This window comes from Cupressus sempervirens, chromosome 4 (assembly GCF_028749045.1).
Source record: "Cupressus sempervirens isolate cs-2001-9-10 chromosome 4, ASM2874904v1, whole genome shotgun sequence".
In the NCBI taxonomy this organism is placed as follows: Eukaryota; Viridiplantae; Streptophyta; class Pinopsida; order Cupressales; family Cupressaceae; genus Cupressus; species Cupressus sempervirens.
Genome location: NC_143121.1, coordinates 857,063,719 through 857,080,313, shown reverse-complemented (window position 1 = coordinate 857,080,313; position 16,595 = coordinate 857,063,719). Strand labels below are relative to the sequence as shown.

At 38.5% G+C, this 16,595-nt stretch overlaps 1 protein-coding gene across 1 annotated transcript in view; it reads right to left on the bottom strand.

Annotated features, from left to right (window-relative positions):
- The window catches only part of BIO2 (Radical SAM superfamily protein), a 95,960-nt gene extending 84,935 nt beyond the window's left edge, over positions 1-11,025 (bottom strand). Inside the window, exon 1 of the mRNA XM_089827191.1 lies at positions 10,751-11,025. Within this exon, the coding sequence (XP_089683317.1) occupies positions 10,751-10,990 (240 nt within the window). The 5' untranslated portion in view covers positions 10,991-11,025. The remainder of the gene's footprint in view (positions 1-10,750) is intronic.
- Positions 11,026-16,595: the final 5,570 nt, after the last annotated feature.

Genomic DNA, 16,595 nt, shown 5'->3' with positions numbered 1-16,595 from the left:
AGATACTACAAGGAAAGGACAATCTCAGATGGCTAATACTACCAAAGGGAAGAATCCACAAGATGCTACAGGTAAGGGTAAGGCTCAAATGCAGGATAAGGATGGATTTACCCCCGCTCGCCCATGAGCTGAGGGGCGTGGTCAAAAAAGGCCTTTGAAAGAAAGATTATCTGATTCGGGTTTTAATCGCTTTGAGGTGCTGGATAGTATGGTTCTAGAGGAGGGTATTCCTCCTCCTATCTCTTCTGATCCAGTTTGCCCAGATGAGGGATTTGTTCCTAATGACACTTGTGGGGCATCCCAAGTTGTGGTATATCAAAACTGTGAGGTCCTTGTAGCTCCTATGTCAAAGGCTCTGGTGACACCTGCGGTGTTGGAGGATAATGATGTTGTTCTGGCTGACTTGGTTAAGGATGTGCTACCATCAGGTAAGGGCAAGGGATCTCCTCTCCCCTTGGGGTTGATGCATAGACCCTTTAAGTGGGTTTCTTTTACTCCCCCTCTAAGGAGTGGGCGCAAAACAAACCAAGAGAAGATTAAACTCACAGGAGATATATTGACTGAGTCTGGGTCAGTAAAACCTTTGGATGCTCATTTTCCCCATTCTACTCAATGATGATTATTCTCTCATGGAATGTTTAGGGGTTGAATAGCATCCCTAGACAAAAGGCTATTCAGAATTTGGTGGTTGATCATAGTCCTGATGTTTTTTGTATCCAAGAGACTAAGCTCTCTATGGAGTCTATGGTGGTTTCGCTAGACTAGGGCCTTCTTCTGCTCTTCTTTGGCAACACATATCTCTTTTGCATCTCTCTGATGTTAAGCCTTCTAATGGTCTCTACACTTGGAATAATCGAAGGACTGGAGTTGATGCTATCTCAGAACGTCTGGACAGATTTCTTGTTTCTTGCTTCTGGGTTAGTGGCACCCGTACTCTCTCTTCGGAAATCCTTGATTAGAGGGGTTCTGATCATTGGCCAATCAAATTTTCTGCTATTGGGGCTTGTATTCCAAAGCATCCTCCTTTTAAGTTCCAGTTGATGTGGCTTCATGACTCCTCTCTTCATGATTTTGTTTTATGTTGGTGGAAAGATGGTGCTCGTACATATGGTACTACTATGTTCTCATTTTCTAAGAGGCTTCAATATGTTAAAAGGCAGCTCAGCATATGCAATAGACAATGTTTTGGGAACCTTCACTCTATGAAGAGGCTTGCTCAAGAAGATCTTGATGTCATCACAAGGGAGATTAGAGATTGAGGTTTCTCAGAGGATCTTGGAAGGGCCGAATCCCTTGCTTCTAGAGCTCTAGAAGAATGGGAACTTCGAGAGGAAATTTTTTGGAAGCAAAAGGCTAGAGTTGATTGGCTCCAAGAAGGTGATCGAAACACTGCCTTTTTCCATAAAACATTGCAATCTCACCGGAATCAAAGCAATATCTCTTCTTTGGTTAATTCTCAAGGTATCCAACTGAATTCCTTGCCAGCTTTGTTCCAAGAGGCTACTTGGTACTTTTCTACCCTCTTCTCTGAGGACTCTCCTCCTACTGATAATGAAGAAAATATTATTTTGTCTTGTATTCCTTCCCTTATCACTCAAGAAATGAATGATTATCTCATGCGTCCAATATCTTTGGAAGAGCTGGAGGAGGTGGTCTTTGGCATGCCTAAGGGGAAGGCTCCTGGTCCTAATGGCTTTCCAGTTGAGTTCTTTCAAGAATTTTGTGACATCATTAATCATGATTTGTTGGAGGTGGTTAAGGAATCCTATTCTAGCAAGCAGATGCTTCAGGCTTTGAATTCTACTTTCTTGACTCTTATTCCTAAGAGAGAGGGTGCTAATCAATTGGAGTTTTTTAAACCAATTGCCTTATGTAATGTGGTTTACAAAGTTATTACTAAGTTGATTGCTGAGAGAATTAAAAAGTGGCTTCCCATTATTATCTCAGAACAACAAGGTGGTTTTGTTGCTGGAAGACAAATTTTGGATGGGGTGGTTATTGCTACTCAGGCTATTCACTCTATGGCTACTTCAAGGGAGAGAGCAATGTTTGTTAAGCTGGATATGGCTAAGGCCTACGATAGAGTTAAATGGAGTTTCCTAAGGTGTATTCTTCTTTCTTTTGGATTTAGCTCTGACTGGGTGAGTTGGACTATGAGTTGTGTTACTTCTACCTCTTTTTCTGTTCTTCTTAATGGTCAACCTTCTCAGCTATTTGGTGCCTCTAGAGGCCTCTGCCAGGGTGACCCTCTCTCCCTATATCTATTCATCATCATGGCTGAGGGCTTGGGCAGATTCATTAAGTATCAAGTGCCCCAAAATTCTATTCAGGGGTGGCGGTGGGGTAATGGTTTACCTTCTCTTTCCCATCTTCAATTTGTTGATGATTCTGCTCTTGCGGGTCTTGCTAGGATCAAGGAAGTTGAAGCCTTTCGACATACTTTGGACATTTATTTGGTAGCTTCAGGCCAGAAAGTTAATGAGCACAAATCTTCCATTTACTTTTTTAACACTCCTGATTCTATTCAGCACAGGATTGCTGGTATCCTGCGATCTCAAATTGGGTCACTTCCTTTGACTTATCTCGGCATTCCTATTGTTGTTTCTAGGCAGCCACATCTCTTTTGGCAAAATTTGATTACCAAGCTTCAGGATAAGGTAAATCGTTGGACTCATAGATGGCTTTCTACTGCTGCTCGGGTTACTCTTCTTCAATCTGTTATCCAAGCTCTTCCTACTTATAGAAGCATGGTTCAGGCTGCTCTTGTTTACTTTCTCAAGGAGTTTGATGCTCTTTCTCGGCAATTCCTTTGGAGTGGTAATTTGCGTAGTACTAAATGGAGCTTGATTAGTTGGGCAACTATTTGTAGGCCTTGGTCTTCGATCAGCTCTCTTGAGTAGTCAAGCATTGGCTGCTAAACTTTATTGGCGATGGTGCTCAGGACAACATCAACTTTGGGCTCATATTATCACTCATAAATATTTTCATGGTGTTGATCCTTGCTCTGTTTCTGCACTTCCTCTTGAAGGTCGTGGCTCAATGGTTTGGCATACTTTGAAGACAGGTGCAATGTTAGTCAAGAGGGGTCTGTTCTGGATATGTAAAGGCGGTTCTGAGGCTTTGTTTTGGTCTGATGCTTGGGGTGGATTCCCATCCATTTTATCCTTGTACCCTCATCTTCAGACTCTTTGTGACTCTTTTCATGCCGCTGGATGGGATAAAGTGGCTCATTACAAGACTCCTTATCAATTGGGACCTGTTGTTAGTTACAAATGGAAGCATTCTTCTGATTGGCCTCCTGGAGGCACAGACGTGGATCGTCAGGAGCTTTCTCAGATTTTGGCCTCTAGAGAGTGTTCCTCTTTGCTAGGTCCAGATGTTTTGGCTTGGGGAGGTACCTTGTCTGGTAAATATCATGTCTCTGCTGGGTATTAGGAGATAACTAGACAATTATTTGGGGATGCTGAGGTCTCTTGGTGGAAGCAAGTTTGGAATAAAGTTTCTTGGTCCAATTGCAATTTTTTCATGTGGCTAGTGGCTCACAACCGCTGTCTTACATGGGATAGTCTTTGTAAACATGGATTTCAGGGCCCCTCTTATTGTGTGTTGTGTGGTAATGGGGAGGAGTCTGTCTCCCATTTGTTCTTCCATTGCTCCTATTCTATTCAGCTATGGCACCTTTGGTGGAGTGCTAAGGGTTGCTCTTGTAGGCATGCTTCCTCTTTGCCTGAGTTCTGGGCCCGCTTGAGCAGTGCTCCCTCCAAGTCTTCTCCTCTCCATGTTGCTTGGATTGCCGGCCCATCATTCATGCTTTGGCATATCTAGCTGGAGAGGAATCGTCGAATATTCCAAAATGTTCGACTTGGTGTTTTGCATCTTTGGTGGAAGATCTCACATTCTCTTCAGGAAACTATTCAAGTGAAGTGTGAGCTAGATGGGGGTATGGATCCGGTTGATCTTGCTATATGCAATCGCCTCAATTTTCATCTTCAAGATGGGGCTGCAGCTCAAAGGTTTCCTTTTGTCTCCAGGCAGCTTTAGCATCAGAGGAAAGGTCGGGTGAATCAGGATGGGTATTGGACTCCTCCTCCCTATGGAGTTCTGAAAATTAACACTGATGGTCCTTCCCGAGGGAATCCAAGCCCTACTGGTATTGGGGAAGTGGCTCGTTGCAATTCTGGTGATGTTAAATTCTTTTTCTCTGTTCATAAGGGTAATTACACTAACAATCTCGTGGAAGCTCAGGCTATTTTACATGTTGTGGAACAGTGTTGCTTGCGGGGATGGAGCAAGATTATCTGTGAGTCTGATTCCCAGGTGGTGGTGAACTTGCTTTCCTCGCAAGAGCTTGAGGATGTTAGTTGGCAGCTGGCCACTATTGTTAATCAAATTATTCTCTTCTCTACCTCTTTTCAGTTCATTAGGTTCACTTATATTCCTCGTGAATGGAACAGAGCTGCTGATTGTTTAGCCAAATGGGCTTCTAGTCATGATCTGGGTTGGAATATTATGGATAGGGGGCAACTTTCCTTTGAGATGGTGTAAGAATTTGATGATCTTGTTGCTCAGGATGGAGCTCCTTATTGTATTTCATTCTGTCTTAATAAATTTTTACCCCTCTTTTTCAAAAAAAAATAATAATAATATATATGATATTAATTTAGTTATTATATTTATGATATATATAATAATAAATTATATTATTATTTATTCTATTGTTATTATAGTTTTATTATTAAATCTTACAAATATGGGGACATGACACAAAGCTCTTCTTGAGCACTTTGCAGATTCTCTATCATTTCACCAATATTTTGTACCAAATATTTGTGATTCACATTTGAAGCTTTTTTCTCTTTTCTCGCTTACACATTCCTTTTCTAAGCTGGGGTTCAGTTATTTGCATTGTAGGGGGTGTTTTTATATTACTTTTTGTTATTATATCAACATATCAGAAAACTTCAAAAACCCCTTCTAAAACAATGGTCAAGACCTCTTCTTGTCTAATACTTCTAAACCCACACAACTATCATACATGGAAAACCCATATGCAGCAGCTTCTTCGTTCAAAGGGTTTGTGGTCTTCTCTAGATACAGTGCAGTCAATTTTTCAGAGTCAATACCAGAGTTTACAACATAGGAATAAGATGGATGAAGCAATGAGTTTGATTTCTTTGAGTGTTTCAAACAACTTATAGTTTCATCTTGAAGAGTGTTCCACTCCTCAAGAAATGTGGGACAAGTTTAAAGACTTGTTTGGCGCTATCAACGAGTTCAGAGCACTTCAGATTAAGGCAGAGCTTACTTCTCTTGTACCCGATGCTTTTCCCTCTGTTGAGGACTTTCTTATGAGGTTCAAACAGCAGAAGACTTTGTTACAGGGATGCGGAAAAGAGAAGACAAATAAGGAGTGCATCTACCTAATTCTCTCCAAGCTTTGAGGAAACTTTCAGATTTTCTCTTCTACCTTCCATTCCACTATGGATGCCTTGGGTCCCAGATTCACCATGCCCACTTTTGAGGTCTTTTGTGATCAATTGACTAGAGCGCAATCCAAGCTTACACAATTGGATACTATCATCAGTTCAAAGACACAGGCATTGGTAGCTCAGACATCTACAAGGAAGCAGAAGCAGAAATCGAAGCCCAAGACAGATTCAGCAGGCAGTGAGAGTTCCTCCAAGCCTACTCCTAAATTAGATGCTCGAAAACCCTCTCAGAAGGGTAAATCTTCTAAGTCTAGTGAGTCTTCCTCCAAGAATAAGAAGTTCATAGGTGATCCTTGCAATTTTTGTGGCAAGGAAGGACATCCAATTTCCAAGTGTTGGAAAGGTCTTGAGGCTTTAGAGGAGGCCATGCAGCAGTTCAGCATTGCTTCTCCGAAGCCACCACCTCCTCCCTCAAGGAAAGGACATGCTCTTTCTACACAAGCAATGTCTTCTACAACTACTTGGATTCTTGATTTCAGCGCTTTACACCATATGACACACTCACTTGATTTGGTTACCTCACTTGCTCAAAATGTTACTACACAGAATGCAGTTGGTGATTCTACACAGCTTTCAGTCACAGGTTCAGGAACTATCTCTTTAGAAGGTGGTTCACTACAAGATGTTCTCTTGGTTCTAGTCATTTCTACGAACCTCATGTCCGTCTAGAAAGACAATTGAGTTCTCACGACATGATGTGGTTATTTGAGACCTCTATGATCCTAACTTGGTTATTGCTATAGGTAGTGTTGATCTTCAGTCTCACTTATATTAGTTTGATGTCTTTGAGAGCTCTAATTCTACAGGTATTTCTCTCATTGCTCATGCAGACACAGTGAGCAAGCTTTGGCATGAGCGTTTTGGTCATGTCAACTACAGATGTCTACAGCAGATGAGTACACAAGAGCTAGTGATTGGGTTACCCCAGATCTCTTATACTGACGGTGTGTGTCAAGGTTGTGCACTTGGCAAACATCACAGAGATCCTTTTCTGGTAGGTAGATCCACACATGCTAAGGCAACATTGGAGTTGATAGACAATGATCTTATGTCATTTCCCACTCCATCTTTTTCTAGTGCTCAATATGTGCTCACCTTCATAGATGACTTCTCTAGACGCACATGGGTGTACTTTTTAAAGTACAAGTCTGATGTCTTTGATTCATTTCGAATCTTTAAGACATTTGTGGAGAAGCAGTCTGGTCTTTCTATCAGGCGTATATGCACCAACAATGGGGGGGAAAATGCAAATCAGTCTTTCAGAGATTTTTGCATTGAGAATGGTTTATAGCATCTATTCACAGTTCCCCAAACCCCTCAGCAGAATATGGTTGCAGAAAGAAAGAACAAGACATTACGGGGGATGGTCAATTCTATGATACAATCTCGAGCTATGAGTTCTTCATTTTGGGTTGAGGCTATCAATTGTGCCAATTATATTCAAAATCGGTTGCCTCACAAGGCATTGCAACACTTGACTCCTGAGGAGGCTTGGACTCATGTCAAGCCCGATGTTATTACTTTCGACATTTCTGTTAGTGAGTCTTGGACATTTATTCCAGATGCTTAGCAGAAAGCCATGGAGAAGAAGAGTCGACCACTCATCTTTGTTGGCTATTGTGAGGATGTGAAGGCGTACATGTTGTTTGATCCTAATTTCGGAGATGTCTTGTTTCGGCGAGATGTTCAATTTGATGAGCATTATCCTCATATGGACCCACCATCACCAACTTCTTCCTCACTACCTAGTACTTCCTCTACTTCTCTACAAGATTATGCATCCTCTGAGGAAGATCTTGATATTGATCCCCTTTCACCACCTCCACCAATTGTTTAGTGAGTGCCCAAGGGGGCTCATGATACTGTTAATGCAAGTGAACCTTTGGCAGGTGATCCTACCGATGCTCGTTGCACACATGCTCAGACTGCAAGTGCTGGCCTTTTGACTCATGCCATTTCAGATGATCCATAGAGTTTTTCACAAGCAACAGGACACTTAGAGTGGAATAGGGCTATGGATGAGGAGTACTCTTCTTTGATGAAGAAACCCACACAGGATCTTTGTCCTTTTTTGAAAGGAAGAAAATTCGTTCGTTGCCAGTGGGTGTACCGTACCAAGTATGTTGCAGATGGTTCTATTGATAGGTACAAGGCACGTCTTGTTGCCAAGGGTTTTTCACAGGTTGAGGGTATTGATTACTCTGAGACCTTTGCCCTTGTTGCCAAGATGAATTCACCTTGTATACTCTCTTACAGCTTCACAGGGATGGACAGTTTATCAGATGGACGTGAAGAGTGTCTTTTTGCATGAAGACCTTCATGAGGAGATCTATATGGAGCAGCCTCATGGTTTTGTGCAGGACTCTTAATTATTATGCAGGCTTCGAAGGTCTTTATATAATCCAAAACAAGCCCCTTGGGCTTGGTATGAGAAGATGGATTCCTTCTTGCTTGCTTCAAAGTTCATTCTGATCCTATAGTATACATTCAACGTCATGGGGTTGACTTATTGATACTTGTGCTATATGTAGATGATCTCATCATTACAAGTAGCTTAGTCTCCATCAGAACTTGGACTTTTGCACTATTTTTTGGGCCTACAAGTTGTTTAGTCTTCGGATGGGATAGCCATACTCCAGTAGAAGTATGCTCTTGATATGCTTCAGAGATTAAACATGCTTGATTGCAAGCCTGCTCCCACACCTTTACAGTCAGATGTTGTTTTATCTACCACTTGCTCTACTCCTACAGTGGATTCCAGTTAATACAGACAACTTGTGGGTAGTTTGTTGTACCTGAGACACATACGTCCTAATATTTCCTTTGCGGTTGGACTTGTCTCTCGATTCTCCCATGATCCACATGAGCGTCATTGGCAAGCTTCCAAACGTATCTTGAGGTACATTCGGGGTATATGTTACTTTTACTCCCTTCTTAAGATTTCACTTTATGCACTCATGCATTCATATTTAATAATTAATTAGTAATTATTAAATGGTTTTTTCCTTTTAGGTTACCCTTTTTTGGGTTTCAATCTCCTTCTATAAGGATTGATCTTTTGTAATTATCTCTTATCTTTTTCATTTCTGAGAATACAATTTGCATATTTTCAGAGCAAAACTCTTGCCTCTTCTGGTCTTTTTCTTCTCTGTGACAGGTTTTTACATACAGGTATTCTTCAGGCTTTGTGGATTTGTATTGCTCAAATCCTTCATCTCCAACTCAAGCCACAAGACTTAACTATGCATAAGTTGTCCTTTCCTTAATTTACCCAAGAGGGAGAGGACTTAGAGCACCATAGGCCAAGTGTAAGAGCCTTTGACTTTCTCTTTATTCTATTGTTGAGCTGTGGATGCATCTTTTTATGCAACTTAGTGGTTTTAAAGTTGTGGACATTTCTGCTTATGTGACTTAAGTGACTTTTAGCCTATAGAATTATTATTCCTTTGTTTAAGTTTAAGGACTTAGATTTAAGGACTTAGACTCATGTCTCTAAAAGATTTTAAATATCTATCAAGTATGTGCAAAATGGGTCAAGGGGGAATGGAAAATGAGGAGCCTATTGGCTCATTTTTAAAGGGTTTATTTGGAGCATTCAATTGGGATTGCAATCAATCTATGGCTGAGATTAAATCGTTCTTTTGGAAATTGTTAAAAAACTTTTTAGTGTTTCTTTAAAGCTCGTTATGTTATGTCTTTTCTCTATTGCTACTGCAATCTTTTGCTTAAGAATAAAAGCCTTGACGTGCCTGGTTTCAAAGAGACATATGAGCTCCCCTAGTCAAAAAGGTGTGTTTCAGTGGGAGGGCTTTGATCCATGACGCCCTAGCACAACATTTTCAAAGCTACATTTTTTCATTAGGTCCAAATGACATATTAGAGGTGACATTCAAAGCATCAGGATCAGATTTGGATTATCTGCAGCAATGTGTCTTCTTGTTTCTGAGCATCATAAAAGTTAAATAACAGAAAGGCCAAAAGAGATAAATAACAGAAAGCACAAGTGAGATAGATCAATCGCTGGTTTTCTGGGGTTTTGGCAGGGGCGGCTAGAGTTTGAAGATATTTCTGAGGAATTTTATGCCTAAATCTAAATACTGTAAATCATATTCATCTCAGAAAATAAGGAAAAATCAATGTAAGTTGACTTTGAAATTTTGAGCAGATTTAAAGTGTATTTCTGTGAACATTCAACACTCAGAGATGATTACAAATTTATTTAAATTAGCATAAAAATCCTATCAATAATCTGACTCTAAATTTGTGTTTATTGAAGGATATCTAATTTGCAAACAAAATTTCAAATTTTTTTGAGATTTTGTTTTTTCCCTTTATCCCTATTTGGGGATATTAGACTAACCTAGTGACCTTAAGTACTGTGACAAGATGTTAAGTTTGGAATTTAGAAGCCATAATACCCTTAATGTACAGTATTCTAAGTTCTTCACCCAATACTTTATATGGTATTTCGGTGTAAATTTGCATATTAATCTAAAGCGATTAGAGTGCTGGGCAACTACTACATGACTTCAACTTTAGGATTAAGGAAAACAACCTAATGGCCCTCAATTACAGACTCGGACAGCAAACTGTTTTTCTAAAAAAATCAAGTGCCTCATGCAACTGTTGTATGCATTTATAAATTTTAAAATTTGCAAACAGATTGATTTGAATCTTTGATTACTGACCACAATTGATATGACATTGGAGCATTCTGATAAGGGACAATAACCTGACAACCTTGAAATACTAACCAAATGGTAGATTATGGACTGTAGAAGCCTTTGAACTAGTAAAATAAAAAGCAAAAATTGAAAGTGCTTTACCCAACATGGTGTATGGTAATTTGGTGTATGTTTGAATTCACAAGTAATTAGTATTTCGATTTACAAGTAATCCAAGTATAGCACTGAAAACAATTGACAGGAGATTTGAACTTTAAGCTCAAGGGCACCAGCCTAAAACCCAATAAAATGTTGAATTATGTACTGAGGAAGCCCTAAAACTCCTGATCAAAGAAATTATTAACTGTCCCACCCAAGCATCATACAGTATTTTGATGTAAATTTCAATTTACAAGAGAACCGGTTCTAGAACTGAGGACATTTCATATTTAGAGTAGATAAGCTGATTCAAGTATTAAAGAAAACTGAAACAACACTTGATCTATAAGATTAAGCTTGATAACCTAAGAGCATGAAATGCTATTCAACGTGCCTGATGGTGTGCGGGATGAATGGTTAAAACAAAACAAAACTCACTCCGTGGAAGAGGAGGTCCATGAGTGGAGAATCATAAACGGACTGAATCTGTGGCCTTGTCCAGTCATTTCTTGGGCCATTTGTGACGGCTTTCTCTGCCTCAATGCACGCTGCTGATGACAAATTGGACAACGGAGAAAAAGACGAAGAAGTATTATCAGCGAATGCAATTGTTGATTTACTTCGGCATAGCATTGAGGTCGTGGGCTGGAACTTCAGAATTGCCTTTATCAGAGCCATTATCTCTTACTTTGTGTTACAACAGCCGGGGCCCCGAGGATCGATTCGTTGACCTGAAGTTAAAGAGTAAAGACGAACAGCTCCTGTTGTCCTGAACTCCCAAAGTGGGGTACTGCTGTGTGCCGGTTGTCATTCAATCCCTGTCCACATTGTTCGTAGTTTGTTTGTATTCATTTTAAATTTGATTCAAGCGTCTCCGTGTTTTGTTTGGCTGCGTTTTTAGGTGGGAGGTAATTGTGGGTGTGCGGTAGGGGAGAGGACCAAGTGTAAGTGTAGTTGTGATAGGAGTTGTTGACTTGATATCTACATTTATTGACTTAATGTTCAATTTTTTTTTCACAACATTGTATCAATAATTGGCATACTCTAAAGTTGTTAGTACATTTAGCTATAAAAATTAACCAATGATGTGATGCCACATCAACTATGCAAGTATGGATACTCTTTATGCACAACTATTTGTCTCACTTTTTTTCTAGGTTGTTTTGGACAACTTGGCAAAAAGCATGTTGATGTGGCATCATAATGGGTGATGTGGACTTGAAACCTTAGTTTTAAGTAGATGACTTGCCAAATAAGTTGTTGTAAAAAATTGGGAATGATTTGAAATTTCTACATAAAATTTTGATAAGCGTGAAGTTAGGGTGTTCAAGCATTGAATCCTCTCCTTTAGGTAGTTGAGCTTAATTTAGCCCGAGTGGAGGATTTTGAGATTACGAATTCAAGAGCGGGTTAGAACTACCAAGAGGAGTTAGAGGGATTCATGAAGAATTTAGGAAGTTAGAGGTGTGCATTTTAATTTTGGGGTTTGTGGGTTGTCATATGGATTCTATATCCAAAAAGTTTATCCGTTATTTTAGTTGGTCTAGTTAGCAAGTTCAAATCAAAAGTTGAGTTTATTTAGAATGACATCTCCACATGTTCAAATATTATTGGTTGAAAGTAGACCAAACTCGTTATTTCAATGCATCGACCAAGACATGTGACCAAGGTGTACATAGGAGTTTTGCCCCACATGCAAATTATGGTGGTTGTGTGGCATTTTGCAACAATACCAACGTATCCACCACCCTAGCCACCAATACTTTTCATAGCCACCTTAACCTGCAACATGCAATTGCATTTACTATGCATCACGTCACCTTAGTTTTCATAAGGGATGCCTTTTAACATCACAAATCCATAGAATACACTTTCTTTTCCATAGATTGAGACACCTAGCATTCCTTTCATTCCCACCTATTTTGGAGTCTTCCATCAGTTGGCAACCAAAATGTGCTTGGTAGAGAACCTTGCAAACATGGAACATCGTCATTATCTGATTGGTTATGGACCACCTTTCGCTTTGACTTCGTTGGTAATTACTACTAGTTGTTTTTTTATTTATTTGTTGGTTCCATTTTGTTCTCGTTTTATCACTTCATTTGTGAAGGGGTTGCAAGAGAAATATCCATCTATGTGGGGGATGGTTGGGATTTTTAGGTGAAGGAGGTAGACGACAATGACAAGTAATGGGAGGAGATATGGGAACTCATTACCATCCGGTCTTTGATGGAGGTGATGATATTACTCCTTGTAATGTCATGATCAAGAACACGAGGAATTAACCTAATATGTTACAAAGTTTATTGAACTATTATTTGTTTTAAAAGTTAAAACAACATCAAAGTAATAATGTGGAAGTAATATACACATACACATTAATTACACATATGCAATATAGATACATATTCCATCCCTCAAGGGATTCCTTCACGTTTAAGTAAACTTAATTAATTAGTTTTAATCTTAAGTACAATGTCCATAATCACAGATGAATAATAGATATATAATCTTATAGGAGAAATACATAAGTACAACTGATGCGATGAAGCACATCCACTACACATGTTGTAAGGCATGCAATAATAAATACAAGTACATCAAATACAATACATCATCCCATGGAATCTCAAAATACAAGATACATGAATACACATATACATTAATTGAAAAGGAATCTCTGAGATAAGAATAAGAATGATAATGGCACAACTGCATCAACAGACATCCAACATATGTTAATCTAAGGAGGGGCCAAATGGTAAGATGTCACTACCTTTCGACCTCATGGTAACCTGATCAAGCTTCTACTCCCACTGTGCAAGGGAGATAATGCATGATCCACACACATGTAATCAAATCATAAAATTAATCCTAGACAATGAATCTCGATAGCCCAATCTACCTCAAGGATAACACAAACTACTCATAAAAGAAAAGATAACCAAAGTCGAAATGATAATCATCAAATGTCAAACCACCACATACATAAATCAACAATAAGATACCAAGTCCAATTCAGTATCAAAAACAAAGCTATACGACACTTAAAAACAACCATTTCCAAATCAAATGCCAAGTGTCAAAAGAATAATAACAAAAAAAAATGTTGTCAGAAAAAGTCCACCACCCACAATAAATAAAACCCAACAATGAGTATCAACTCACAATAAATACACCCAACAAGTACACCATCAAAGGCAAATATAAAAACTATGAAGGAGACTTAGGTTACATACTAGAGAGTGTCATCACATGAGTCAATTCAAAATTTATCATGGAAATCTCTCTAGACCTCAGCCCCTAAGTGACTCTATCCAAGCAAACTAACTATGCAAGATCGCAATCAAACATCTTCTCTCACTCTCATCCTAGCATGTACTAGCACTCAAGGCATAAGTGGGAACATAATTATTTTATTAATGTTTAAACACATTCCCAAAAGTTTATTAAGTTAACACTTATTACACAACTTATAATGAGTTGCCCTCGCAACCACTTTAGGCCTTGACCCCCATTGCAAGTCGCTCTCATAGAATGTACCTAGACAATCTAATTCCCAAAGCTCATAAAGCACAATTTTGTCTCATACCACAAAAGCAATATTGATCGAATTTGGTTCCATAATAGGAAATCCTAAAATGCATCAGTTTTCAAAACCCAAATCATCATAAATGATCTTCAAATAAATCTCATAAACATAAGTCACCTCAATTTGAATCATAAAATATATTATGACACCTAGTCAAATAATCATCATAAAAGAAATCTCAAAAGCCTCTGGTGCACATCTTAGTTTGGCTAACTACACAAGTTACATAAAACCATCACAAAATAAATATCACAAGACTTTAAACAAAACATAAAGAAACACATAGTTTTCAACTATATGGTTTGTTAGAGTTTTAGGTGACTCCGCAACACTTGCAGAATCAAATGAAAGACCAAGATAACTTCCACAAGAGATTGACAAGACAATTTCATTAAGATGTAAGAATACAATTATTGATAATGGACTTCCTTGACATCCAATGGATTGATTAAAATGTACATAATAGGCCTCCCTATATAGGAAAGATGATAAGAGACAATGATAAGGAGAAGATAAGTTATCACCTACATAAGGTGGAATCACATGTCCACCAAAGGTGGATAATCCTTCATTATGCAATGAAGTATGTGAGATGATAAGGATGATAATGTGATGTGTGCACTAAAGGTATAATGATGTATGTGAGATGATGATAATGTGATGTGTGCACTAATGGGTCTCATTATTAGGTCATTTTAGGTACCCATGTACAATATGCAAATCAATACATGAAATGCAATCTCTCATAAAGTGGAGAAAGAGGGAAAACCTCATGGGAAGACTCTTCCAAAAAGAGAGATGAGAACAAGGTGCATGGATGGATGGAGTACTTAAGGCCCCCAAAGAACTACATACATCATGTATATACAAACAACGATCCCTCATAGGAAGGAAACAAGGAGACATTATATCCCCCCATAATAAAGAAGCTCCAATGTAGATAAAGAGTACCTACAAATAAAAGATGATCCAATGCTTACAATAAACATGTATCCCCTTAGGAATAAATAAATAAATCAAATGATGAAGAAGCCACACCATGGAAAAATTGAAGCAAGAGGAAGGTGGTCTCTATGTATGCATCTCTAAAGACTAAATAGGTGTCTCCAAGCTCAAAGGTTGCATCACACCATCAAGCTTACCTATAAGATGAGACAAACCAAGTGAAGTTGAAGAGTTGGGAAATCCAATCTCCAAAGAAGGCGAAGAAGTATCTCCAAGAGAAACCCCCTCAAATGTATTAACCAAATCTGCATTATGAGACTCATCTGAAAGGTCATCCAAGAATTCATCCCACACTACAAGATCTGAAGCACAAAGATCATCCTATTGAATAGTAAAACTCATGTCCAAAGAAGCAGGAGGCAAAGGAGAATGAATTTCAACACTTATGTCAATAGCAAAATGATTCAAGTGTCCAATGTTCTCCTCACATGAATAATTCACCCTTGATATAGGGGTGGCTACATCATGAATATCATCATCATTATCAGAAAAATATGCAAAAGAATACAAGTGTTGTATGATCAACAACTCCCATAGCTAACATCTCTAAGTAGTCTCCATGTCCCTAATGTAGACATGATTAGGGGTGAACTCAATAAATTTTAACTTGTGCCCCACGAGTAATTTGGTAAATGGAAAGGGGATTAGTGGTCAAGGATGGTACACAAAGAACATCATTAAATGTCTCATCTCCCATAGGAATAGAACCTTTCCCACAAACTTTCATGTATGTATTGTTACCCATGTGTCCTAATCTACTCCAGTGGTGTTTGCCAAACCAAAAGATATTTATTTGTTTAGGTAGATCTTATGCATTTCTCTATTAGGAGCTTCTATATACAACATATTTAAAATATTAAATACATTAATTCATTATTTCTTATATATCCTAACAATTTCATTTTTAATGCAACATCAATATTAAATGCAACAATAGAGGGCAATAAAGTTGCAGAATCAGGAGATGGTGTAGGGAAAATTAGTCCTCTTAAGGCCATCAATTTGGGGCTTGTGTACAACATCGATGCAAATTCTTATATCAACATGTTATGTAGTCAAGGGTATAATGGAACATCTCTATGTTTGCTGACAGGAGAATTTACCAGTTGCTCTTCAAATTTATCTGAAAATTGAGCTTAACTATCCTTCCATGATGATTATCAGCAATGCAAGTGAGCCCATATTTTCTCAATTTCTAAGAATAGTTAAAAATGTAGGAACTACAAACTCTACTTACCAAGCCAATATAGAGGCACCCATTGGAATGAATGTGACAGTAGAACCAAATACACTCACTTTTGCATCCTCCCATTAGGAGAAGTCATACAATGTGAAAATTGAAAGTGAAGGTGTACAAAATGATAACTTTCCAATATCAGCTTCATTGACTTGGAGCTATGGAAATTATAGCGTCTGAAGTCCCATTCTTGTATATCTAGGGTGATATGGTAAGATAATCATTGCATCTATGCACACCTATTCATTAGGTATTGCATTTACAATTGTGTTTCTAGATCGAAAGCTAAATTTTCTTGTCATTATCCATGGTTATGGTTTCCTTTCTAGTTTTGTTGTAATGAATTTTACCAATGCAAAATTGTTGGAATATGATCAAGATGTTTTGTTTTGAACAACTTTATTATAGTGCTCTTCAAATAATTTATACCCATAAATGCATATGGACAG